Raw genomic sequence first — 25,769 nt, 5'->3', positions numbered from 1 at the left:
CTGTTGGCTAGCCTGCGATGCCAGTCTTTGCTGTACCTGAGGCTGTTCAAACTGAAGAAAGAAAATGCTCTCAAGTACTCAAAGACACTGACGGAGCACCTGAAGGTAAGTGTGGAAGGGGGGAAGGTCCCCGTCCTAGGAGACAAGATTTGTCATCTCCTATCGCAGCCCCACAAGTGCCTCTTCCTGTTTGGCCTGCCACAGCAAGCGAGGAGCTACTGTTGGTGAACTTTCAAATAGAAAGTTTGAAATTTCTTGGAAAGTTTTTTTTTTTTCCAAAGATTTTATTTATTTGCGAGAGAGAGAATGAGAGACAGAGAGCAGGAGAGGGAGGAGGGTCAGAGGGAGAAGCAGGCTCCTCGCTGAGCAGGGAGCCCGATGCGGGACTCGATCCCGGGACTCCAGGATCATGACCTGAGCCGAAGGCAGTCGCTTAACCGACTGAGCCACCCAGGCGCCCCGGAAAGTTTTTAAATGTACATATATCTGATTGTAGAATCTATGTAGCCATATGCAGTAGCTCTTACGAATATTTCAGTTGATGTAGCCTCTTTCTGTCATGAGACCTAGTTTCTACTTCGCAAATGGCCTTCTGTTTTCACTACCACCCTTCCTTAGGCTGTTAAGTTAGTTTCCTAAAATGTCTGTGTTTTTTCACCACACCACCACATAAATCTTAAAATCCTGCCCTGGTTCTGAGTTCGGACCCTTCAGTAGCTTGCTGTTGCTTGCCAGGTCAGGTCTAAGCTTCTTACCCTGACCTCAAGTCATCGAGGTCTCTTTCTCTTGTTCCTTACCTAAACCTCTGCTCCAGGGAAACCGTATGGGTCACATCTCTTCACAGCCTTTGCACGTAGTATGACACACCTCCTGTCTGTCTGAGTGTTATTCATTCTTTGTCCTTCCATTTAAGTCTTCCAGAACCCCCAGCTCTCACCTAAATAGGGTCTTTCTGTTGCACGTTTACACACACACATATTCTCTCGCTCTCATGCTTGTATTTTGGGTTCTTAAATTTGTAAAGCTTCTTAAGGAGCAGTTCTGGCCCAGTATGCTTTTGAATATGTTTAGTACTTCAGAAGTAGTGTTTTTTTAATTATGTACGTTTTATTTTTTCCACAGAATTCTTATAATAATTCTCAAGCACCATCACCTGGCTTGGGAAGGTAGGTAAATTTTACTCTATAAAATATTTTTTGTGACAGAATGATTTATTTTTGTGTAAAATCAGAATGGGTAGGATCCAGTTCCAGAAATGGAAAGATGACAAAAAAAAAATTTAAAACCATCTCTAATATAGTATTTTTTAAAGTTTTCATTTTTTCTCTTTATTTTTTACTAAGTTGAAGGTATAATGAACACAGTCTTAGAAGGAGTAGACAGAGGACATTTCACCTGTAGAAATCTGATTTTTTGACAGCACCCCATCCTTCTCAGAGTTTAATAGTTAGTTGGGTTTTTATCATTGAGTTTATCTTTATTTTACTCAAGTCTTGACACTGACAGAAATGAATAACAATGGCGTGATTGGGGTTTCTCCTCCATCCTACATCACCCCCCAGAAGGAGGACAATTACCCTGACAGCTTCTGTTTTGTAATTTTTTTCTGCTCAGGTATTATTTTTATGTTAACCGACTTTCTGTCTTTGCTCTTGTGTATTTTCTGAACCAAATTTATAGTGCTAAAGTGAAGATAAAAAAATATTCATAACAAATCGCTTTTGTCCCCCCAACTTTTACTTCATTTTCCTTTGTTTTTATGGTGTTGGGCACTTCCACAAATTTTAGTACTGCTGAAATGAACCTCTCAGATTTCAACATGTGTTTCCTAAGAAATACTTAATTGACAGGAAGTTTGAGATAATTGCAGTTGATTGAAAAAGCTGTACCTCTTTGTCAGCTTTGAATAACTTGGTTAAACTAGGAAAGTACCAGAAATAATGGCGTTCAAAATAAAACGTTCCTATCTACTACCACAGTCTTCTTGTGTTAAGTTGCAAATTCCTCCCAACTTTCTACAAAACAACTTGAAAAGTACCTAATTACCTGCCAGAATAGATGGAAAGTGTGTGGAGCTGGGAGTGAGGTGATCCAGCTTCTAAGCCTTTGAACTGCTGCTTTCCAGGTGTGTGACTTCCTCAGTTCTTTGCCGTCTTTTGTTCTGTTACCATTCATTAAAACAAAGAGTCCAGATATGATTCGCCATGGGCTTTCGTGAGCTAAGTACTTACTTAGAAGAAACTGTACTTCTCTGGGAACTCTTCCAGTTTAAAAAAAATCTTTAAATTTTAAGAGCCTTCACGGATGAAGAGCCAGTAGAACGTTGGTTCCATCACGTTCACCATATTCGCATGAATAAGCTTTCTGTTTCCCTCTGTGTAGCAAAGCTGTTGGGATGCCTTCCCCTGTTTCTCCAAAGCTGTCGCCAGGCAATTCCGGAAATTACTCTTCTGGGGCCAGCACTGCTACAGCAAGTGGTTCTTCAGTGACCATTCCACAGAGGATCCACCAGATGGCAGCCAGCTATGTTCAAGTTACGTCCAACTTCCTCTATGCCACGGAAATTTGGGACCAAGCTGAGCAGCTTTCCAAAGAGCAAAAAGGTAGGAGGGTCTCTGGAGAAACGTGGAAGGACGAGATTGTTAAAAGAGCTTTTATGATCTAGTTAAATAATGTCTGATCTGCATTTAGTTTATTATGTAGTCTAGAGTTGCCAGTAAAGTTTCCTAATCACCACTGCTTACCAGTCATACTGAATGTACTGAGTTTGGTCAAAAATACCTCTCACTGTACCCGTGACACACACGAAACTAAAAACAGCTTTTGCTCTAGGACATGGGTGCTTTTGTTCAGGCACAGTAAGTAGCTCCAGTTATGGAAGTAATAAAATACCTGTTCTATTTTAGGATGGTTCACAGTAAATTTGGCTTAGGCATAGGATTACATACAGACATCTTGTACATATGAGATTTAATATAAGAAATCACATGCAGGGGCACCTGGCTGGCTCAGTCAGAGGAGCGTGTGACTCTTGATCTTGGGGTCATGAGTTCGAGCCCCATGCTGGGTGTAGAGATTACTGAAATAAAGAAATAAATAAATAAATCTTAAAAAAAAAAACATTCATACTGGATTTTTAGGTGAATTGGAAAACTTGTGTGATAAAGGAGACCACAAAATAAATTAGTTTCTAGCATTCTTCAGTATTAGGTTATTTGAAGCTTTGTACCTTAAGTTTGTTATTGCCCAAACTAAGAACATTGATAATTACAAAGTATTTAAAGATCCTAGGGAAGAATCCCTATATTGTATGCCTGAAATAAATATAACACTATATGTTAACTATACTGGATTTTATTTTATTTATTTATTTATTTATTTATTTATTTTTTAAGATTTTATTTATTTATTTGAGAGAGAATGAGATAGAGAAAGAGAGCATGAGAGGGGGGAGGGTGAGAGGGAGAAGCAGACTTCCCGCTGAGCAGGGAGCCCGATGCGGGACTTGATCCCGGGACTCCAGGATATGACCTGAGCCGAAGGCAGTCGCTTAACCAACTGAGCCACCCAGGCGCCCTTTATTTATTTTTTTAAAGAGCATGCACGCACACAACGTGGCACAGGGGAGGGAGAGGGGCAGAGGGGTAGGGAGAGAGAGAATCCCAAGCAGGCTCCACGCCCAGTGCAGAGCCCAAAGCAGGGCTCGAACTCATGACCGTGAGATGGCGTCTGAGCCGTGGCGTCTGAGCCAAAATCAATAGTCAGACGCTTGACTGACTGAGCCACCTGGGCACCCCAACTATACTGGATTTTAAATTAAAAAATAAGTAAATAAAGGATCCTAGGGAAAAGTACTATATAAACACCATCTTATTTTTGTAGTTGTTATTAGCAAATGTGTGTGGGCAGCAGCTATTCAGGTAGACCCTTTGTAGAGAAATACTACACTAGTTAATCAAGTATCCTTTTTTCAGGGTGTTTTTAAATGTTTGTAGTATAAATAGGTAATCAGGTGAAGATGAAAGATTACTATCCCTAAAGAAGGATAATGGTGGGAGAAAGCAGAAGAGGAACCCCAGCATCTAACATAGAATTGTGTCTCTGAAAACCTAAATCTTTCCTAAAATTTTAAATATTGTCACTATTGCTCAGGAAAGGTTACAAAGCAGAAATTCTTATTAAATCACTCCTGCTTTACTTTCCATTTTTCTTCCTGATGCCACTTTTCTAGCCTCGTTTTTTCCTTTTTAAAATTTTCTTTCTCCTTTCATTTTTACTTTTTTGTGTGGTACTTTTCCAGTGTTGACTAAAGGAAAGATAATGGCATAATGATCCCTGTGCACCTTTCATTCAACTAGCGAGACAACATTTTCCTAATCTTGTTTCACCTCGCTCTCTCTCTGAATCATACTTTTTTTCCCCCTCTGGAGTATTTAAAGCATTTCCCCTGAACATACTTAGGTGTATGCATCCTTGGGTGATAAGGATTTTTCAAGAACATGATTGTCATGCCGTTAACACAGCCACCAAAATTAACAGTAATTCCTTTCTGTCAGGTCTGTCATCCAATTTTACTGTTGTTGCAAATGTGCCTTTTTTTTTTTCTTTACTGTTTGTTTTTAACAGGACCCAAACATTCCTTCATCTGTGTTCGAAGTCTGTCTCCTTCCAGTTTTGTGTTTTGGAGGGTGGGGCACTGTGCCATTTATGTTGAGGAGGAAATGAGTCCTATTATGGATTTGACTGATTCCTTCCTCTTGGTATCATGTAGCTTGCTCCCCTGTCCCCCTTATTTCCTTCATACCCACAGTTACATTTTGAGACTTGATTAGATTCAAGTTCGTTATTTTAAATAACATTTCATAGGTGGTGCTCTAGGTTTCCTATTATATGATATTATTGAGGCATTTAATTAATGGTTATCTCTTGTTTAGTGATATTTGGATTTGACCATTGATACCATTCGGGTGGTTTCAGCCTGACTCAGTTTGATGTAAGATTCCCTGTTAAACTTTAACTTAGGTTTTAGCACCCACTGATGGTCATTACTTACATCCATTATTCCACTAGGAAATAGGAATTTTCAGGGCACCTGGGTGTCTCATTAGGTTAAGTGTCTGGCTCTCGATCTCAGCTCAGGTCATGATCTCAGGGTCATGAGTCCAAGTCCCACATTGGAGCCTACTTTAAAAAAGGGCAGGGGGACAGGAATTTTCTATTCAGATATTGCACCTGCATTTATTATCTGGAATTCTATACAGAAGAACCTTTTCTCCTCTTCTCTTTGATTGCTTCTTGAATTATTTGAGTAGGCCGAGGTGTTTATCATGAGAATGACCCCGTTTTCTCTTCATGTATAAAAACTCCCCTTTCTGTCTGAGACCTACATCCCTCTCTCTCTCCCAGATTGCATCGGGATCAAATGTTAGGACACTGTCGTTCCTTCCTCCTCTCTGCACCCACCTCACGTGCAGATCAGCTTTTATTTGTTCACGTAGGAAGAATCCTTTTGTTTCCATCCTTTGCATTCTTAAGCTGTACTGTCTAAAATGTGGGATAGTTTATCAGTTTGCATGGCATATGATTACACCAGGAAGTTTGTCGTAAATGTCTAACCTCACAGGAGCTCTTACGGGGAACAGTGCGAGGAACTTTTTTGTATCACTTGCTTCTTACACAGACAGTACAGAGAGACTGTTTTGAGTAATAGTAGAATGTAGTACATTGTCTCCATCTTAGTCACGTGTACTGCATACTAGTAATTGATAATGTCCTTCAGTGGAATTGTGCTTTTATGTATAACACTTAATTCCTAACCATACAGTCTGTTTGAAGCGTTTCATGACTTAGGGAAAATAATAGAACTTGAAAGACAGACTGTGGGATGGTTTGTTCTAAAACATGGATGCTCATCATTGTAGTGCAGGAGGGAGTGTTTTTTTGACTTCATTTGACTACTGTTTTATAATATGGCTTAAAACTTTTAAAGCAGTGTTTCGGGAGAATGTGTACATCATTTAATGACTGGTTTTGGTTTCCTAGAATTCTTTGCTGAACTGGATAAGGTGATGGGCCCTCTCATCTTTAACGCGAGCATCATGACAGACCTAGTTCGATACACCCGGCAGGGACTGCACTGGCTTCGCCAGGACGCCAAGCTGGTATCTTGAACTGAACACATCCTCGTTGCCTCTGATTTTCTCCACAACACTGTGTCACATCACGAAGGAAAACTGCCATAACATGCCACCTAGTCGACACTAAGAATGAGGAATGGTTTTCTCCTCCCTGGTTCATGTGTTGTTGTTATTTATAACCCAAAGCCATGATGTCAGTTGACCCCTTTAATATTCCCAATATGAAAAGTTATTTAAGTGTTTTTAAATCTGCAGCACATTGATAAGACGGTTTCAGTGATCTGTAAGAAGATTGAAATTCCAATTGCAATTCATAACTAATCAATTGAAATTGTATTTATTTTAATTTTTTTAAGTTCCCAGATTGGGGCTAGTTTAAAACAGTTATTTCTGCCTGTAAATTTACTCTGTTGAACATTCAGCGTAAATTTAAGGTAGGCATTTTTATTTATATACTTGGGGAGCTTTGTTACCTAATGTCTTTTTGTGGTAGCTCTTCTGAGAGTAAGAGTTGGTTCATCTAGATTATGGACATGTTCTTTCTGTACCTGCTACCTGATATTATTTTAAATCTTAACTACAATTTTATTGCAGAATTTATGCTTAGTATTAAGGATATTCTTCTACACATGAAAAATCATTTAAATATGAGAAGATGGCATTCTACAGATAGAAGATGAAATGTGTCTGATTTGGTATGCATTATTTCAAGAACTGTGAATGTGTGTTAATAACACTATAGCAATCACAAGGTGACTATAGCTTGCATTTAATGCATTACAAAAGAGGGCAGGCAAACTTTCTAGGAGAAGGGTATCATGTGAAGAGTTTCATAAAAGGACAATCTTGAACTTCATGGATTTGATTAAAACCATGTGTTCTTTTCTGTTGCTAATAATTTGACGATTAATTGAAACCGTAAGTTACTGTGGAACAAAGGATGATCCACCTCCTGAGGGTTGCTGCCTATATCTCTTTCAGTGACTTCAGAATTCTTATTTGTAAAATGTTTTTGCCACACTAGATTGTGATGCTCTCCTGGGAGCATGCAGTGACTAATGCGGGAATGGGCTGGAGCTTTGCTGTGGGTGCTTTTGCTATACAATTTAAGGTTATAATGCCTGAGGTAGAGATGAAGTTCTCCTTTTAAACTTGTCTTGTACTGACTCCCTTTGTATTATGAAGGTCCTCACCAATGATTTATGTTTCTGATGGGATCAGAAAATTCACACTAGAAAAGTACCTAATTTGGTTCAATGTTAGCCCCCGTGGGAAGGGAAGGGGGGAGCAAGGGTAGAGCTTAAGCCAGCTCTGTAAGAGTTGTATATCAAAGTACCTTTCCCTGTAAGGTGCACATCGGAGTCAAAGGTGAGAAATGTACCCTCTATCATGCCCCTATCATGTCTGGTGTGCCTTAAATCTTACCTTTGAACGAAAACTCTATGGATTGTTTACAGATGAAGTTTTACACTAGGACCAGATCGCCCAGTATGGCTGGTCTTTGGCAGTAGTCATGTTAAATTCTCTTTCTTTTTTAATCTTCCTGTAGGGTCACATAAAGATAAATTTATTTCAGAAAAGCTAACGCTTTGGTACATGACTTAGTCTAACTGGGTACTGGCTGCTCCCAAAAAAATTGTTTGTCATTCTCCCCATCCCAAAAATGAATTCATCCAATCAGAAAAAAGGATTGCCCTGCTCTTTATAGATGATTGCTAAGGTTTGAAGTGGGAAAGAAAGGATAGAGAATCTCCCAAGCCCAGTGGTGCAGTGAATCCTCTGTATTTGAGCTTTTTTTACGCTTATTTCTGAAGCTAGTGAACCTTCGTTGCCCTGTGGCTTCATATTTACAGAGCTTTTGAACTGTTCTCTACCTCAGGTTGTTTTTGCATGTTGCTGGGGATTGGAATCTAGAAATTATGCTGAATTTAATCTTTTTCTCTTGGAGAAATTGCTTCTGAAATCTTTCTAACTTAATCTTATTAGTATGTTATCCTATGTTTTAGGAACAGTTTTCCTTTCGGGGACAACTTCTCAGTGATTAGGGTAGTTATTTGGTAAGAAACGTGCCCCTGTTAATCAAGTAGAGGTATGTCCTGTCCTCTGATTGCTCTTACTCTGATTCCTTACTTGGCGGTGAAGTCTTAGAAGTGGATAAAGCTTTCACGGCAGCCCGTGGGGCACCTCTGAGTTCCAGTGCATTCTGATCTCTTGTGTGTCCTGAAAGGCAGCAGGAGTGTTTCTGGGGTCACACTGATATTTTGTTAAAACATAGTTTCCTGCATGTTTTATGGTGCTGTTCTAAGTTAATTCTCTCTCTGAAACTGTGTTAATTCTTTGGAAATGAATTTGTCAAGCTTTTCAGTGTGGGCAGGGATTTTCCCACCAGGTGGTAATGGGCAATGGATCAAAATCCTGTCCTAAATAATTGAATTTTCAGTGTCATAGTCTGTGGAAACACACACTCCCTTTCCTCTGTGTCCATCTCCTCAAAAGTTGTCTGTGTCTTCATCTGCTCCAGCACATACTTTGGACTCCCTTTTTGGCCACCATTCCTCCTTCCTCAATAGGTGTCTTCAGTGTTCTCTAACCATTTAAAACTGAATTTGACAAGTGGCTAAAAACGGACTTCGTCTGAGACTTGTACTTAATATATAGTTAATTATAGATATAGCAACTCTTTAAAAAAATCACTCTGTCGACTGCTTCTTAAGACCACATTGTATGCCAGGAGGCAGCAGCCTACACCCCCAGTCTCTTCACGGGCAGCCGGTGAACAGTGGATGAGGTTGTCACGTGGTGGTTTTGCCCGGCCTGGGCTGGGCTGTGGGGAGCTCTCGCCTCCCAAGTGATTCAGCTGCCGCAGTCCAGCCCGGGTCCGGTCTGGCTGGGGAGCATTCAGCCCGTTTCTTGCCTCAGTGCCACCTTTTCCTGAGCAAGTAGCCAAGAACTAACTTTATAAGCAGTGAGTACTCCAGGTAGCTCTTCAGCTGTAGTTGCTGAGGAGTGGAGAAGGCTGACCATCACCGTTTAATTCTCCAGGGCACAGGCAGTGTAGAGTAATGGTGCACGTGCCCACCCATGCCTGTGCTCTGGCTGGCTCCCCCGCTGCTGGGCCCCTGGCGTCTGGGCCGCACTTTGCATTCACTTGTGGCTTTACTAGATTCACTGTTGTTGTTGTTTTTAATTGTTGTTTGTTTCTTTTTATTAAAGAAAGGTTTAATCAGCTAAATCAGACAAGCATCATTTTGTATTTAATGACAGAAACTTTGGGAACTTCTCTTCATTGAGTGAGCTTGCATTGTGAAGCAAGTACCTACAGAAGGCACCTGCTCTAAGTGAAAGGTCTGGTTCTGGAGGCCGGCAGCGCTCTGGAGTTGAAGGGCAGCCAGTGGTCGCTCCAGGCAGTGAGTCAGTGATGCCTCGTTGTGTAGAGGGGAGGTACACTGTGCACTCTTCTAGGTGTGAGGGTATGCAGCTTTGGATTTTAAAATTATGTACACATACACACTTTATATATATGTATGTATGTATGAAAACATGAAATTAGTTTGTCAAAAATGTGTGTGTTTAGTATTTTAGCTTAGTGCAACTATTTCCACATTATTTATTAAATTGATCTAAGACACTTTCTTGTTGACACCTTGAATATTAATGTTCAGGGGTGCAATGTGTATTCCTTTTAGATTGTTAAAGCTTAATTACTATGATTTGTAGTAAATTAACTTTTAAAATATATTTGAGCCCTTCTGTAGTATAATAGGGCTCTTACAGGGTGGGAAGGATTTTAATTTTTCAGTTGCTAATTGAATAAAATGGCCTCATTATGTATTTTGAATTATAGGAGTTTGCCTCTGGGTCCCAGGAACATCTAATGGGAATGACTGTTTTAGGCAGATTGTGATGATTTTTTTTTTTTAAGCTAATTAAATTGGGAAGCAAAGCATTTCACATCCATGTAGACTCCTATCACCCATATTCCCTAATTATGTGGAGCACAGATTTTATTTTGATTTCAGGTATTAACGTGTTGGAGAGGCAGACTTTTTTCCAGTAATAAATAACACTGCACATCTAAGGTTGCTATCGTGTAAAATAAAGAGAAGAGAGATAAGTATCAAATGATTTCGAATATGTAGAGGAAGAGGCCAAGTTGGTCATGTTCTTTGCGTGCTTCTCTTTCACATACTCCGTAATGGAGAGATTCAGTTTAGACTTCTAGACCTTAGAACCAAGCTGACAAGTGACAGGAAGTAAGTTACTACTAATAGGTAAAGCACATGCTGATTCTCTTCATTGGAACCTCATGGTTCATTAAAAAGAAGTCACTGTCTCTAGAAAAGCAGTGGAAAAATACTTAATCTCTTCCTTTTGATGGAATCTGGTCACAGAATAAGGCATTACAGTTAAGTCCGAACCGAGTGTTCTAGATGTTTAAGTATCCTGAAATAGCAGCCCAAGGTAGTCATTATGGAATGAAGTTGACTTTAGGAATGTCAGCATTGACCTCTCCGTGCCACCATTGCTCAGCTAAGCATAAATTGCCATTCTTAAAAAAGAAACCAAAAAAGCTCTCTAAATGAGCATGGGGAAGAAAAGCTCCCACCCAGAAATTCTAGTAATCTGTAGTTTTTGACCTGTTACCGCTTCCACGTGGGGTTTCTTTTCAGCTTTTAACCACTGGAATTTTCTACCTGCTATTGTTCCTCTCTGGAAAATATCTGTTTGGAAATGCTGCCTTTCAAATTTCTGCCATGGTTATCCATACCGTTGAGTTTGTTGTTGTTGTTCAAGAAGTGTCCCCATTTTATAACTGTATGCACACACCTGGCAAATCATTGACATGAGCATTCAACAGTACTGGGGGGTGGGGTGGGGCAGGCGGGGCTCACCACCAGAGCTGGCCCCATTGGCAATGCCTGAAAAGGCACTCCTTGGGAGGACCAGGTGTGAGGTTGGTTAGCACGGTTATGAAAATTTCTATCTAGCCTCCGTTTTGAATGGTTTTAAGAAATTTTGTATATGGAGGATGGAAATGCTTATATATTTATTGAATCCTTTTATCTTATTTGAAATTAAAACTGGTGAATAACGGTTTGATATTTGAGGAGGGTTTTGGAGGGGAAGTAATGCCGCTGATAAATTAAAAGCCTTGTTGATTTTGCAGAAAGGTACTGTTAGTGTCTGATAGGATGCCTTTGTTTTTGTACATGATCCACATCTTTGTTTTACATTTCTTTTATCCAAAATATTGAGGCATCTGACATTTTCAACCAAAATTTCAATTACATACTGTGATTTTTATTTGTTGCAATACATTAAAATTTCAGAGGTACTTTGGGGCTCAAAAGCTAGGATTTCTAAGTATGTGCATTTCACATAATAAAGCTGTTAATGGTGAGCAAAGTATTATATACTAACTAGATTTTTCCACATCTGTATAGTATATTATATGTATTTTGTGGTATTGAGATTATAGAAAGTTTAGAGTGTCAAACATGCGTTTAATGTGTATTTTTAAACAAATTTATGGCAATTAAAATATTTGGAGACAAGGGTATCACATTTCAATTTGTAAAGATCTTTTTAACTCTACTGTGTCATTAAGATGCTTTGTATAATGCCAAACCATAGCTGGAGAAACTAAGTTTAATAAATATCAAATAGATTTTCTGTATTAAAGTTTATAAACACTGTGCTCTTTAAACTTCTTCAACTCTTACTTTGCCTTTTCAGTGTAATTTCTGCTTTGTACCTTAGTGCCCACTGCTACTCTACCTGAAAAGTCTGGACCCCCAGTCCAGCTCTCATTTCCTGATTACAGAAATTCTGAACTTGCTGGCCATGCGTCCTTCTGCATAAATCACAATTCTCCCTGCTCCAGCAGAAATCTCAAAAGAAGTCTTTTCTACTGTTCTTGGGGGCTTGGGCTTTTATTGTTTTATTAAACTAGATTCTTCTTCCAATTCTGCTTTCTGTTCAGTCCTAGACAGACTTGGGCACATCATCAGGTCGCAAATGCCAGCACTGCCCATCTCTGACACCTCACTGGAGAGTCCTGACACGGAGTGAAGGGCCAGGATCCAGGGCCACAGCTCGTGAACTTGCCAAGGCTGATCATGTGGCTGTTAGGAAACTTCCGTCTTTCAGCCTCTCATCGTGTTCTTTGTTTCTTAAGTGTTCACTTTCACTGCACTTTGCAGGTTGAGAAGTCTGCTATTGGGCAATGCTGGGATTCTTTCTGTAGCATACAAAATGAATCCTTTTCAAACCCTCAAAAGCTTGAATTCCAGACTATGAAAATTTTGAGACATTTAATAATATACATAGAAAAATAAACTCTAAACTGACAAGTTTAGTAATGCTTATCTACATAACATTCTAAGAAGAAACGGAGACCAGTTTAAAGCATATATCTGTCTTTAAATATTAAAAATACAAGACTGCTTCACTTAAGTGTCTCCAGCCAAAATGCAGTTCATCAATATTCCATAGAACGGAGCATTGTTGTAGGTGAGCGCTGTCCTCTTTTCCCCTGATTTGTACATCATTCCTGGGCCACACTTAGGGAACAGCGTCTTTTTCTAAAGGAAAAGAAAAGGTGGTTTTTACGACAAAGATCTAGCAGTGCCCAGAGCCAGCCACCTCTTCCGCATTTCCTTCCTCTGCTTGTTCTATCCAACCTCAGGGTAAACTGCAGAAAGCAAAGGCACCACTCTTTCGTGGTACCTGTGTGGAGCTGTTCTTGGTTCTTGAATCCTGAGGGATTCTCCAGGGAGCTCCGGGCTACAGCCCAGGCAATCGCCTAGTCCACTTTTATTCTTAGGTAAGTGTGTGTGCTGATCTTTCCTCGGCCCTGCTCTCAAGTTTGTGGAATACCTGCACAACATCGTGATACACTCGGAATCGTCCCGGCAAGAGGATCCAATGGGCCTGAGGGAGACCCCTCTCCAAAACGGGGTCATTCTCCGTAGCCTTCTCTTTGTTGAACTCAGTTCCAGTATGGGGGAGCCATCTACCTGTAGGGCAGAGACAACCTCAGGTATCGAAGCGTTGATCCCCTTCTGCACACCTTGGGAGAATGATCACCCCCAGGACGCTGTAGACTCGAGGGCAGAGGGACCCTTCCTCAGGGCTGAGTCCCGTTCTCAAGTTCTGCTTATGATTTTCCCACCAGCACAATCCCCGCACATCCACTTCCTACCTGGTTCAACAGCAGCAAGCAGATCATGAGCACTGCAAAGAGTTTGAAGTGCCACATCTTGCCGGAGGGAGGTTGTCGGAGCCTGGGATCCAGCAACAGTTCCCACTTGCTTTTATAGACTGAAATTCACCTCTTTTATGGTTGCCAGGTGAGATGGGGCAAAGTTTGTATTTGCAGTCAGGGTCGATTTAATAAGTTAATGTCTACCAGAGGAATGTGCTCAAGGCCTGCCTTTCAGGCACGTTGTATTTACTGATCCCTCACCTGGACTTTATGTTGCTGGCTTGGACCCTTTTACCAAAAGTCAGCACCACCTTCTCCTTCCCTTTGAAAGCCACGTGAAGCCACTGAGGGAAACCAGGCACCTAGCCACATTTTGATTCCAAAATAGCTCAGTGAGATCACTATAATCAATAGAAGTCTCATAATGAGGTCTTCACGTTGACCCCTCTCAGCCTTGTCTGGGAAAGAGGCACCAATCTATTGTATTACAGGCAACTGGATAAGGCCCTCACCTCCCTTCTGTGGGAGGTTCTTCAGCAGGTGTGATGTAACAGTGCCCCAGATCCCCCCTTTTGTATAGATGGCCTGCCCTCCTAGTTACCTGCTCCAGATCATCTCCCTAGAAGAATGGACCCAGCTGTGGCAAGTTCAAAGTCTGGCCTACCTGCCTTCTCCCAGAGGAAAGGCAATCAAGACTGATGTGGGACTTACCTGAACCGTGGGTGAATTGAATGAATGAGTATAGGTTTTTTTGTTTTGTTTTTAAAAACTGTGAATGAGGAGTTAGCAGGGGCTCCTAAATCAGTGGGATTGCTTGACGATGGTGACAAATCACACTGCAATCCCTGAATTCTGGGCTTTCCTCGCGGTAGTTGACTGGGTCCCTCTGCGGGGCAGAGCCTTCCAGCAGCCTCAGGGGAGCAGGCCTAGGGCTGAGATATCACTAAAGCCCAAAACATCCATCAACTTAAGCAGAACTGCTGCAAATTGCCAGAACAAGAAAGGGCATGTACCTAAGTCGTGAGGTGTTGTGGCTACTCATTAAATGATTTGGGGGAAAGGTGTAACTTTTGAGTAAGATTTATAGGACTTCAGATCTTCCTATGACTGGGAAGGGTGAGCCAACAAGACAAAGGTAACAAGATTATTTCTCTGACTGGTGTCTCCGTAAAAACGTGGCTGATACCTCTTCCCAAGGCCCTTGCCATCGTCGGAGGTCGGATATTTGGTTTGAACCTGTCTGTTCCGCAAGGTAAAGCAGAGGAGATGAGGCACAGCTGAAGGTGGAACAGGACGGTTGCCAGTCCTCTCGTCAGGGGAGAAGACGGTGGTGAGGTGGGCCTAGGAACTGGGACAGGGGGAGAGGGGGGTGTGACTCCACAGATCTGTCTTGGTTCTGGGCCATTAAGGACCATGGAGCCGAGCCCAGAGAGAGACACGGCTGCTTGCATGTTAGGAACACGGAGAAGCAGACTAGTCAGCTGCTCCTTCCCTTTACCCCTGAGCTGGGATGTTGAATCACCCCCACGTAGGGGCTTAACTAGGAACCTTTGTGGGGTGGGGAAGAAACTATGTGATGACCTAGTGAACATTGGGTAAGAACACAAACCCGATTAGATAAGCTAGAGACTGAACAACGTGATGTCCTAGAGACAGTTGGGTCTGGTGTGGCCTCAGTGCCAGCCTGCTCTTAAGAGAGGGATATGCCAAATGGGATTTGGAAACTTCTAGTTCCAAACATGGGTACTTTCTCCTAATCCTCCATATCTGCCTTCCTGTGCCCCAAGCAAAATCAAATTAGCCTTTTGTGTTAATTTAATATATAGCCAGTACCCTAGCCAAGGACAGGGCCTGAGGCTCCAGTGTGCCTAGGGGAAAATGTACCATCGTCATCATGAATGGGACAACACTGCAGAAGCCTTTGGGGTTTGAGCCTCTATCTTGTGTGCCACCCTCCTCCCAGAAGGAAAAACCTGTTAGTTACTGCCCATGGAAGGAACCACTGTTAGGAAAAATATTTCTTTCGTCGTTGTTGCTGTTGTTAGAGGCAGAGGGAGAAGCAGGCTCTCCGCCGAGCAGGGAGCCCGATGTGGGGCTCGATCCCAGGACCGTGGTATCATGACCTGAGCCGAAGGCAGATACTTAACCAACTGAGCCACCCACCCAGGCATCTCAGGAAAAGTATTTCAACATACGTCTATGTTACCTTCGTCATTGTTTTAAATCAACCATGGAGCAAAAGTCAAAGTTTTTTTTTTTTAAGATTTTATTTATTTGCGAGAGAATGAGAGACAGCATGAGAGGGAGGAGGGTCAGAGGGAGCAGACCCCCTGCTGAGCAGGGAGCCCGATGTGGGACTCGATCCCGGGACTCCAGGATCATGACCTGAGCCGAAGGCAGTCGCTTAACCAACTGAGCCACCCAGATGCCTAAAAGTCCAAGTTTTAAAAGCGAAGTGGCATGCAGACAGCATCAGCTGAGGGGGGCAACAGTCGTCCACAGCCATCCCACGGCCCTCGAATAGTTGTGAAATCCTATTCCTGAAATTAATAAATGTAAAAAATTTGTGAGTTCTCTACAGCCAAGTATTTTGCTGAATGAGTAAACACACAACTACAATGCCTTCCTCCAGCAGAAAGGTCTGAGCAGCCTTTACTCATTTCCGCCATAAAGAGAATGCCTGGCCGGGAGGCAGGAGCAGGGGGTCTAGGGTAGCTGACCACAGCCCGGCCCCTTCCCTTGGAGCTTTAGTCTCTTGTTCTCCCAATGAGATGGGAGTAGATCTGAGGCCTCTCAGCCGCTGACATTTGGGGGTTCAAATGATTAATTTAAGGAAGAAAATGAGAAGCTTGTTTGAGAGCTTCTAGCTTGGTAACTCTACTACAACAAGTCCCAGGGACTTTCTGCCGCTGAGCTACGGGCACAGGATGCAACGGGAGAAAGAGGGTGTAGCCACACGAGCAGTTGGAAACACATTCCAGGGGGAGAGGAGACCATGAAGGCCTGGAAGTAACTGGAGACTTTTTTGCTGTCCCTGAGCAGGATGTGCCTAATAAAAAATGAAAGACTCTGAAATGGAAAAACTTCCAGGTAGAACTTCAAGGGTCAAAGTGTATTTGCTTTTCTGCTGGCTGTACCTGGCACCAGATGGGCCTGCGTCTCCGGGACTTGGTTGGCAAACCGGAGTTCACTTTGCCACACTGTACAGCGCAGAGATCAAAGCCCTGGTCGGGGCAGGGCCCTGCTGAGGAGAAGGGCCAAGTGAGTAAGTGGCTGTGCCCTGGAAGCAGATGAAGGCGCCACACCCAGGGCTGGAGGCTCCACGTGGATGGTCACAGGCAGTGGGGCCCGCAGCAGTGGTCCCTTTCTTCCTTGAGAGACTTCACCCCAGTTTTTCTTTGTGGACTTCGGCAGATAGAATGGTCCCTAAAATCATCCCAGATCCCCTATCACTTACAGGAGCACTGCAGAGCTAGACAGCTCACCACGTTCCAGCCCCCCACCTACCTCAGCACCTTGCTACACAGGGCTCCATGCCCCCAGCTTAGAAGTCAGCCCTTTGGTGCGAGACAGCCTGACGGCAGACTTTCGTAATTTCTTCAAAGGCAGAAGCTCAGCAGGTAAAGGGGCTTGCTTACAGCGGGGTCTTCTCAGAGCACTCCTGGGATGAAAAGGATGCAGACCAGACGCGGTGCCTGGTCGGAGCTGAGAAAGGGTACATTTGCTTTTGAGCTGTTATCTCCAAGGAAGTCAAGGAACCAGGAAGAAATAAAGTCTTGGGGTAAAATGAAGCCAAGAAGATGGGAGAGGGTAGCCATCTCCCCGAAGCTCGGGGCTAGTCAGAGGGAGAGACCGATGAATGGCCTGTCAAGACAGTGGTTCTGCCCTGGTGCCCGAACCTGTTGAAACTATGCAGTCAATTAAGCATGTGCCTTCGGCTCAGGTCACGATCCTGGAGTCCCAGGATCGAGCCCATCGGGGCTCCCTGCTCAGCGGGGAGTCTGCTTCTTCCTCTGACCCTCCCCACCCCCTCAAGCTCTCAAATAAAATCTTAAAAAAAGGAAAAACTATGTGGCGTGAAGGATGGGTGGTGCATTCCCATCTTCAGGTCCACAGCTTCATCAAATTCTCAACAGTCTATGCCCCAAACATGCAGCAAACCCTCGGAACAAATACAGACAAAGAGCCCAGGAAAACTGGGCTCCACCACGTTGGGTGAGGCAGGAGTTTCCATCGTACAGGTGTCCTTTAAGCTTGCCAGACTCCTACAGATCACTCATTTCACCATTCCCACAACCCTGTGGTTTTGTATTAACACGTCATCTTACCGACAAAACGGTCAAAGCTCAGGAACGCAGGTTTCTTCCTTGTATCATACAGCGAAGCAGCACAGGTTAAAGAGTATGGGGCCTAAGTTCACCAGACTCAGAGGTTCTTTATCCTGCCTCCCAATCAATACAATTTATATTACCATTTTTTTGTTTGTTTTGAAGTATTTTAACTTCAGTTCCTAACAGACAAGAATAATCATTAGAATAAGAAAAAAAAAAATACAACCAGAAACTGAACCACAGTGTGAAAGTTGCTGCTCTAGACAAGCACCAAGTGTCCTTAGAAGTGAGGAAGTTTCTGAGCGCCTGGGTGGCTCAGTTGGTTAAGCGACTGCCTTCGGCTCAGGTCATGATCCTGGAGTCCCGGGATCGAGTCCCGCATCGGGCTCTTTGCTCGGTGGGGAGTCTGCTTCTCCCTCTGACCCTCCCCCCTCTCATGTGTTTTCTCTCTCTCTCTCTCAAAGAAATAAAATCTTTAAAAAAAAAAAAGTGAAGTTTCTGGAAATGGAGCAGGGAACCAGAAGCATAACACTACCAACACCTACCTGTACCATCTCCTGGTGAGGGAAAAAGGGCACCTTTCTACTAAAAAAGATAATTCAAAGGCTCTAAAACGGGTAAACTTTTCAATAAAGGGCCAGAGAGTAAATATTTTAAGCATCATGGGCCATATGTGATTAAAGCCCACCACTGGCAACCTGGTAGACACAGGCAGTTTAGCTCTAGAGGCCAAGGGGTGACCTCACCCCCTCCTTATATAGCTGACTTCCTTCCCCTCAGGCTAAGGAAGGCCTGTCTTAGCGGGGAAAGGCAGTCTAGGAAAGCTTTAGGAGCAAAAACTTTAGTGCCAGACTCCACCATTCATTAGCTCTGTCATTTTGGTCAAATTACTTTCACTGTGCTCCTGGGTCCTCATCTGCAAAATGAATGCAATACTACTACTTAATTCAAAGGTAGTTCTGCAGTTTACAAGTACTTATTTGTGTAAAGGGCTAAATACCTGACACACAGTAATTATAATATAGTTACCAGATCTTATTATTATGGGAGGAACCAAGCCCACAGTTCATGCCACCCACCACTCATCAGCTGCAGGAGTAACTGCCGCTAATTTCTTGTAGGTTAGAGAACAAGTACTGAGCCCAGATCCTTCACCAAACTCGCAGACTAGCCAAACTGTTCAGGACTCATGCTAGGAAGGGGAGTTCATGAACTTGAGTATCAGCAGTCACACCAAGGACTTGCTCACAAAAATGCAAAATCACAACAGTGCAATCCATAAGAAGTTTATTACGTCTTCAAGTCTTCAAGACACTACAGTGTAGACTCCTCTCCCAGAGAAGGATCCTTCAGACACTGGGAACCACTATCCAGATGAATGGCTCATTTGTCATTTTCATAGGCAGCTGGATTCTTCCTCTTGGATTTCTCAAATTCCTGGGTCCCCCATGTGTAGACAAGGTAAAATCCTACAAACGCTTTAAAAATCAAAAGTGAGAGTAAGCATCGAGCCCACGGAAGACCCCAGGGTCCCAGGCTTCTTTTCTGACTCACTGCAGGCTCTGCCCTACTGTCTCTAGTTTCCAAGAAGCCACTTTTAAACCAGACGATCAAGGAAGGTTACATCATACACCCATTTTGCAGGTGACCAAAAGAAAGGGCCATCCCAGGAAAATCTGTCACCAAACCTTCCCTCTCTCTCCCCAGTTGCACATTTTTTTATTTTTATTTATTTTATTTTTTTTAAGATTTTATTTATTTATTTGAGAGAGCGAGCACATGAGAGGGAGGAGGGTCAGAGGGAGAAGCAGACTCCCCGCCGAGCAGGGAGCCCGATGCGGGACTCGATCCCGGGACTCCAGGATCATGACCTGAGCCGAAGGCAGTCGCTTAACCAACTGAGCCACCCAGTTGCACATTTTTTTAAATGTTAGAGATAAGTGAGACATAATTCAGTACCATATACTTCACCATTTAACACGCCAGTGCACACTTCTGTGGGGGTTTTTTGTTTGTTTTTTTGCCAAGTCACAATGCCGTCCTGCTATCATCACTATCTGGGGCATATCTCACACGTAACAGCTCATCGCTACGAAGTGGGTAAAGATGACCTCGGAGGGAGACGCTGGAATCACGCAAGTGACCTTGGGCCGGTCGTTTGTGACTCAGTTTGCTCCCCTGTAAGATGGGGAAGATACACTAGCGCAAGGGCTTTCACGAACACTGAAGCATGAGAAACCGTGTGAGTGGCAAGCAGAGGGAGCTCCCCGAGGGGCCCGCGGTCACTCGGCGTCTGACGGAGTCCCGCCCCCCACCGGGCCAAGGCACTCACGGGGCACGACGCGAAGCACGCACGCCCGCGCGCGGCGCAGCACGTTGGGGATGCCCTTGCTGAAGTAGTGCGGGAAGGCGCGCTGCTCGAAGGGCGACAAGCTGTAGGTGATCACATGCCGCATCCGGGTCAGATTCCCAAACTCGCGGCCCATGGTGGCGGCGGCGCCTGCAAGACCGAGGGTGGACGGGCGCTTGCCTCAGTCCCGGGACGCGCCGCCCCCGACCCGAGACGCCCTCCCCGGAGCTCCTCATCCTTCCCGGCCCAGGCGGCGCCCCCACCCTCCCAGGGACCCCCACGACCGCGCGACCGGACCTCACTCCCGCGCGGGGCCCACCTCGCCCTCCACAGTCGCGGGAACCAACGGTCTCCGCCCGTCACTTCCGCTGGGTTTGGACGCCGGTCCGGGAGGCCGTGAAGTCACTTCCGGGGAATACCATTTCCGGCCGCCTCCAGGGGGAGGCGCCGTTGCTCCCCCTTCTGCGGGGAAGTGGCCTGGCCGGGGGAGGGAGGGGCGGGGCCAAGCGCGGGACTCCCCGCCGTAACGGGCTTTGCGGCCGGGGGGCGCCCCGCGAGGCCTCCACGCCACCCCTCAGCCTCCTGTCACCGCGGGGAGCGGCCGGCGCCGAGGGGTGCAGAGAGGTGTAGGGAAGGGCCAGCCGGCGTCGAGGGCCTGTGGAGGGCGCCCAGAGGCCGGAGGAGGGGCCGCCGCATGCGGCCTTCGACGCTCCGGTCCGGGCGCTGAAGGGGTCGGTTCTTTTCAGAACATCAGCGACCCCGGTACCAGGATCAGGGACGTGCGTCTGGGGCTTCTCTCGGCCGCCGCGGTCCGAGAGTCCACGGCCGGGGCTTAGACTGTCCCCGGGGAGAATAAAAACGTTTCCTCAAGTTGCGCCCCAGGAGGAGTCCCCAGGGAATGGGCAAAGAGTTGCTAGCCGGCCGGGGGTGGCGGTAGGAGGGACGGGGCCACCTCCGCAGCCGCGGGCTTGCCGCCACCTGCCCCCCAGGCCTGGCCGGGGCGCGCTGCGCAGCCGGGTAGGTCCCGCCGCCCTCGCTTCCCCACTGCCCCGCGGGCGTTCTCGGCGTTTCCGAAAGCACTTTCTGCGGAAGGCTGCTGCGGGCCTGGCCTTTCTGCCCGAAGCAGAGCGCCTGTAAATGTTCTGTTCGTGGAATTGCCGGCCATGTGTGATGTCGGAGTGAGCTGTCGTTCAACGGTTGGCGTGTGTTCTATGGAACCCTGCCTCCTAGCCAGGGGCCAGGGAGTCTTGGCAGGCAATGAACTTGAAATTTGCAAGCATACCTCGGTTTCATCAAGCTAGGTACTGCACCGACTGCTTTTGAATCTCGTACCATGAGTGGGGGTTGACTTCCTTCCAGCATGGTCTGTTCGCGGGTGCACTGGAGATGCCCTCATTTCAGGCTTTCATGGCGCACCTTTGTCTCGTTTTCCTAAAACATCATCTCTAGCCTTGTCTCAGCTCCAAGAACTTAAGTCCTTATACCAAGAACAAAAACACCCTAGCAAATTAAATTAAAAATTAAAATTAAAAAAAAAAAACCCTGCAAACATCTCCAAACCTTTCAACCAAAATATATATAGATGAATGTGCAGACTAAAGGATCAAGATATTATATTTAAAAATGAGTAAGGGCGCCTGGGTGGGTCAGTCGTTAGGCGTCTGCCTTCAGGTCGGGTCAGAATCCCAGGGTCCTGGGATTGAGCCCCGCATCAGGCTCCCTGCTCTGCGGGAAGCCTGCTTCTCCCTCTCCCAGTCGCCCTGCTTGTGTTCCCTCTCTCGCTGTGTCTCTGTCAAATAAATAAATAAAATCTTTAAAAATAAATAAAAATGAGTCAAGGTTAAAGGTGATGTCCTTTTTAAAGCATATTTCAGTATTCCAAGTACATATTCCATAGGAAGCTCCCTGAGAACTGGGCAACCGAACAGTTCTCTGCTCTCTGGAATTTCAAAGCCAATTGTGACTTTTTCTCACTCCCAAATCAACATGCAGTAAGTAATTATTCTAAGCACCTGGAAGTGGGAGCGGTGATGAGGATGGAGAGGAAGAGTGAATCCAATACACTGCATATCAACAGATCTTATCATCATGAGTAGCTTTCCCACTTGCTTTGGAAGTTTCAGCAAGCACCTAAGGAACGTTTTAAGAATCCTAATCTCAAAAAAATGGGTGGTTTTAAGATCATTTCTCAATTCTCTTGGCCTTTCAGCTTGCATAACTAGTCCATTGGCCTAACAATAACCTAAGAGGTTTTAAATAAATGCCTCTTCAAAAGGGAGAGGGGAAAAAGGGGGAGAGGAAAGCTAAATAACCAGATGCATCTGTATCTAATGAGGACAAATTGGATAAATAGGACGTTATCAGTGGTTTGATGCACAGCTGATAAAAATTATCTTCAGCTAGGCATCCTTGAGGTCTGATTACAGAAGTGACCCTAGCCTACCCACACACCTAAAAGTTATTTAAGAGATTGACCCAGGCTCTTCCTGGCTTTTAGCAAGAAGACTGGTAGGGGGAAATGTATCCCTTGCTAGTTCTTTCAGGTCATGGCGCTTCTTAGCAACTTCTTCCTTTGGTTTTTCTGCTTTTCCTGGCTGTGTTTCCCTATTAGCCTTGGTTCTCAGGCTTCTAGAGGAGAACCTCAAATTGCAGCTGGTGCTGAATTGGAATCTGAGGCTGAGCCTTGGTCTTTGTTGCGGCCTCTAGATGGAAGAGACAGATCTGGCTTCCTTTCTCCTCTTTTCAAGGTTCTGTATGATGGGCAAGGTGGCACTCCTAGGCTGCAGCCAGACTCCAGAGCTTTGAGCTACATGAAGAGGCTCTATAAGGCATATGCTACCAAGGAGGGGATCCCTAAATCCAACAGAAGTCCTCTCTACAACACTGTTCGGCTCTTCACATCCTGTGCCCAGCACAAGCAGGCTCCTGGGGACCAGGCAACAGGTGTGTAGGAGCAGATTGGTTAATGGGTGGTGGGAAGCTGATAGACCTGTCTGTGTTTCAGTTACAGAATGGAGCTGGGCCTTGCTCTTTGAATTACTCTTTATTTTGCATGATACTCCGTATCCACATTGAAACAAATCTGGTACTTGACCTTACTGTTTCTTTCTAATGCACTCATGGATTAACGTGGGCTCATAGGGTAAAGTTCAGAGCTACAAGAGACTTAATGGCTCTAAAGACTGAGCAGAGTGTTGCTGGAGGTCAGCATCTTGTCCAAAGTCACAAAATCAAGACTGGAAACCTGGTATTTTGACCTCTGTTTGCTTATTATTCCCATTCTATTCGTGCTGACCTGGAAATGTGTCTAAAACGCCTCCTAGCTACTGGTGTATTGTGTTAAATAGGATGTTTTTCCCTTGTTTGTTGCTTTCTGTGAGAGGCCGACTGAAGACAGCATTTGGAACAGTAGGTCCTCCCAACAACAAAGTGTTAGTCATCAATCTGACCCAGCACCTTGGAGTCCTATGTGTGTGAGAGAAAGGAGCAGTGCTTTAAAAAAAAAAAAAAACAAACAACCTAGGTTCACTAGCTCACGACCAAAACCATTCTAACCCAACGGGTCAGCTGTGGCTGTTTAAAACCTTTCCTTCTTCCTTGAGGTCTTATTTTATGAGATTGGTTTTAAAGCTTCCATTTGTCATCAATCTCAAGTGTTCCAAATTAGACCATTAAGATCTTTATTGACTGTTCATTAGGGCTTAGAAAGTGTTTTTAACAAGGCTGGTAAGCGTATTTATTACAGTTATCTCTCCAGAGACTATCCAAGAGGAAAAATAGTATTTACTAGCTTCTTCTATGTTTGGAGTCCTTTACTGAGATCGGGAAACTGGAGGTTGGGAAATGTAATGATTCTCCGTTGTTTTTATTCACTACCAAAGCTGTTCAGAATTTCTGGTGATAAAATAGTTGTACTCACTGGCAGTTAATTATGGTACCTATTCCCAGTATTTTCTCTAAAACCACCCCCCACCCTTTTTAAGGCTGGAGGAAGTGGGGAAAGAGAAGGGAGAAAATGCATTATGAAGGATAAATGCCTTGATTTGACTTGCTATTATGTTTTTGTATTAAAGCACTATTGGTGGGTTGTTTTTCTTCTCAGGATCCGTTCCATCAGTGGACCTGCTGTTTAACCTGGATCGTGTTACTGCCGTTGAAAACTTATTGAAGTCAGTCTTGCTATACACTTTCAGCAACTCCATTTCTTTTCCCTCTGCTGTTAAATGTGTGTGCAACCTGGTGATCAAAGAGCCCGAGTCTTCTAGCAGGATCCCCCATAGAGCTCTGTCCTCATTTACCTTTAACTTAGAGTTTGAATTGAAAAAGAAATACACATGGTTTGAAGTTGATGTGACCACTCTTCTTCAGCCTCTGGTGGCCTCCAACAAGAAAAGTATTCACATGTCTGTAAATTTTACCTGCACGAGAGACCAGGGGCAGGATCCTTCAGCTCAGGACAGGCCATTTAACGTGACCCTCCAGGTGCCCCCCTCACTGCTTTTATATCTGAATGACACAAGCGCTCAGGCTTATCATGGGTGGTGTTCCCTTCGCTATAAACGGAGACCTTCACGGAGTGCCGACCAGAACAGGGGTCTGTCCGTCTGCCCCCAGGGAGAAGGGTCGGCTGAGGGTGTAAGATCTCCTCGTCACCGGAGAGGTCAGGAAACCATCAGCTTGCCATTGAACAAGCCTCGGGCTCCAGCTTCTTTGAATCTGAGTGAATACTTCAAACAGTTTCTTTTTCCCCAACATGAGTGTGAACTCCATGACTTCAGGCTGAGCTTCAGCCAGCTGAAGTGGGACAACTGGATCGTGGCCCCGCCCAGATACAACCCTCGATACTGTAAAGGGGACTGTCCAAGGGCAGTTGGACATCGGTATGGCTCGCCAGTTCACACCATGGTGCAGAACATCATCCACGAGAAGCTCGACTCCTCGGTGCCAAGACCATCGTGTGTGCCTGCTAAATACAGCCCTCTCAGTGTTTTGACCATCGAGCCAGATGGCTCAATTGCTTACAAAGAATATGAAGACATGATAGCCACTAAGTGCACCTGTCGTTAATGTCGGGTTCTCTAAACTAAAACCTTGAGCCTCTTCAGCAAGGGAAATACCGTGTGCCTCTCTGTGCCTTCAAGGGAGAGCTCGGTGTCGAATGGCTATAATGGGCTATGTGTTGTGTACGGAGGTGCCTGTGTAGATTCTGTGACATCCATCAGTGTAAAGTGGTAACATCTGCCTTTATCTTCAAATGTAAATGAAATTCATTTGGAGGGCTTCAAACTTTTTTCCCTGAGCGATTTTATTTTTCTTTTCATTGGGAGTCTGGTTTTTCATGTAAGAAAAAAATCTTAACATAAATCTTGGATGGAATTGAAGCTCTGAATACAGTTCAGAGTGCTATAGTTTTATTTAATGGAAGAATAAATCCCTCTAGTGGCATAAATTTACCATGTGTGTGCTTTTTTTTTTTTTTAAAGGATTGCTCTTAAATGGTCTTTGGGGAGAGAGAAGTATTATAATCTATAAGCTAGTCTTGGCTTAACTTTTTAGTTAAGAGAAGCGAGCTTTTCTACCTAAAGCCTGGTGAAGGACATTTACTGGGACTGGAAGCACGTAACCTGTGGTATTAGTGTGATGGGTGCACCATATGCTAATTCAGCTCTTCGGGTGGCATGGATAAATAGGGTGACTCACATCAAACAGTATAACATTTGTCCCATTTATCTAACGGAAATTGC

General features: G+C 44.5%; 4 protein-coding genes across 8 annotated transcripts in view; 2 read left to right on the top strand and 2 right to left on the bottom strand.

The window, feature by feature from the left end:
• Positions 1-11,828, top strand: part of AFF4 (AF4/FMR2 family member 4) — a 90,914-nt gene extending 79,086 nt beyond the window's left edge. For both annotated transcript variants that reach the window (XM_035014120.1, XM_035014119.1), the window contains 4 exons: positions 12-105; positions 1,123-1,166; positions 2,383-2,603; positions 6,043-11,828. In XM_035014120.1, coding sequence (XP_034870011.1) covers positions 12-105; positions 1,123-1,166; positions 2,383-2,603; positions 6,043-6,170 — 487 coding nt within the window. In that variant the 3' untranslated portion in view covers positions 6,171-11,828. The remainder of the gene's footprint in view (positions 1-11; positions 106-1,122; positions 1,167-2,382; positions 2,604-6,042) is intronic.
• LEAP2 (liver enriched antimicrobial peptide 2) lies at positions 10,045-13,398 on the bottom strand. Its single transcript, XM_035014122.1, has 3 exons — positions 13,342-13,398; positions 13,017-13,156; positions 10,045-12,721 (listed from the first exon to the last, which is right to left on the bottom strand). Exons 1-3 carry the CDS (start codon positions 13,396-13,398, stop codon positions 12,685-12,687), a joined length of 234 nt encoding a protein of 77 aa, XP_034870013.1. The 3' UTR covers positions 10,045-12,684.
• Positions 13,399-18,945: 5,547 nt separating this feature from the next.
• On the bottom strand, positions 18,946-20,434 carry LOC118016628 (cytochrome b-c1 complex subunit 8). 2 transcript variants are annotated; one of them, XM_035014117.1, is made up of 3 exons: positions 20,345-20,434; positions 20,008-20,175; positions 18,946-19,153 (listed from the first exon to the last, which is right to left on the bottom strand). In XM_035014117.1, exons 2-3 carry the CDS (start codon positions 20,159-20,161, stop codon positions 19,059-19,061), a joined length of 249 nt encoding a protein of 82 aa, XP_034870008.1. In that variant the 5' UTR covers positions 20,162-20,175; positions 20,345-20,434; the 3' UTR covers positions 18,946-19,058. The 2 variants fall into 2 exon arrangements, with proteins under 2 accessions (XP_034870008.1, XP_034870009.1); XM_035014118.1 differs by having other exon boundaries at positions 20,323-20,408.
• Positions 20,435-20,549: 115 nt separating this feature from the next.
• On the top strand, positions 20,550-25,454 carry GDF9 (growth differentiation factor 9). 3 transcript variants are annotated; one of them, XM_035014116.1, is made up of 3 exons: positions 20,550-21,042; positions 22,773-22,968; positions 24,128-25,454. In XM_035014116.1, the coding sequence occupies exons 2-3, from the start codon at positions 22,836-22,838 to the stop codon at positions 25,090-25,092; spliced, it is 1,098 nt and encodes a 365-aa protein (XP_034870007.1). In that variant the 5' UTR covers positions 20,550-21,042; positions 22,773-22,835; the 3' UTR covers positions 25,093-25,454. The 3 variants fall into 3 exon arrangements, with proteins under 3 accessions (XP_034870007.1, XP_034870006.1, XP_034870005.1); XM_035014115.1 differs by having other exon boundaries at positions 20,550-21,326; XM_035014114.1 differs by lacking the exon at positions 20,550-21,042 and having other exon boundaries at positions 22,572-22,968.
• Positions 25,455-25,769: the final 315 nt, after the last annotated feature.

The sequence above is a fragment of the Mirounga leonina genome, unplaced genomic scaffold, assembly GCF_011800145.1.
Source record: "Mirounga leonina isolate KUSES-001 unplaced genomic scaffold, KU_Mleo_1.0 Mir_168, whole genome shotgun sequence".
Classification (NCBI taxonomy): domain Eukaryota; kingdom Metazoa; phylum Chordata; class Mammalia; order Carnivora; family Phocidae; genus Mirounga; species Mirounga leonina.
The sequence above is the reverse complement of the archived record's forward strand: the minus strand, read 5'-3'. Positions and strand labels throughout refer to the sequence as shown.

What these genes read in the sequence shown, in the direction of transcription:
- LEAP2 (XM_035014122.1), bottom strand. Translation starts at nt 13,398, where the DNA reads ATGTGGCACTTCAAACTCTTTGCAGTGCTCATGATCTGCTTGCTGCTG. An exon ending in GCTTGCTGCTGTTGAACCAG is followed by an intron (nt 13,157 to 13,341) that starts GTAGGAAGTGGA and finishes TCTGCCCTACAG; the next exon opens with GTAGATGGCTCCCCCATACT. An exon ending in TGTATCACGATGTTGTGCAG is followed by an intron (nt 12,722 to 13,016) that starts GTATTCCACAAA and finishes CTTTTCCTTTAG; the next exon opens with AAAAAGACGCTGTTCCCTAA.
- LOC118016628 (XM_035014117.1), bottom strand. Translation starts at nt 20,161, where the DNA reads ATGGGCCGCGAGTTTGGGAATCTGACCCGGATGCGGCATGTGATCACC. An exon ending in CGTGCTTCGCGTCGTGCCCC is followed by an intron (nt 19,154 to 20,007) that starts GTGAGTGCCTTG and finishes TGATTTTTAAAG; the next exon opens with CGTTTGTAGGATTTTACCTT.
- GDF9 (XM_035014114.1), top strand. Translation starts at nt 22,572, where the DNA reads ATGGCGCTTCTTAGCAACTTCTTCCTTTGGTTTTTCTGCTTTTCCTGG. An exon ending in TCCTGGGGACCAGGCAACAG is followed by an intron (nt 22,969 to 24,127) that starts GTGTGTAGGAGC and finishes TTTTCTTCTCAG; the next exon opens with GATCCGTTCCATCAGTGGAC.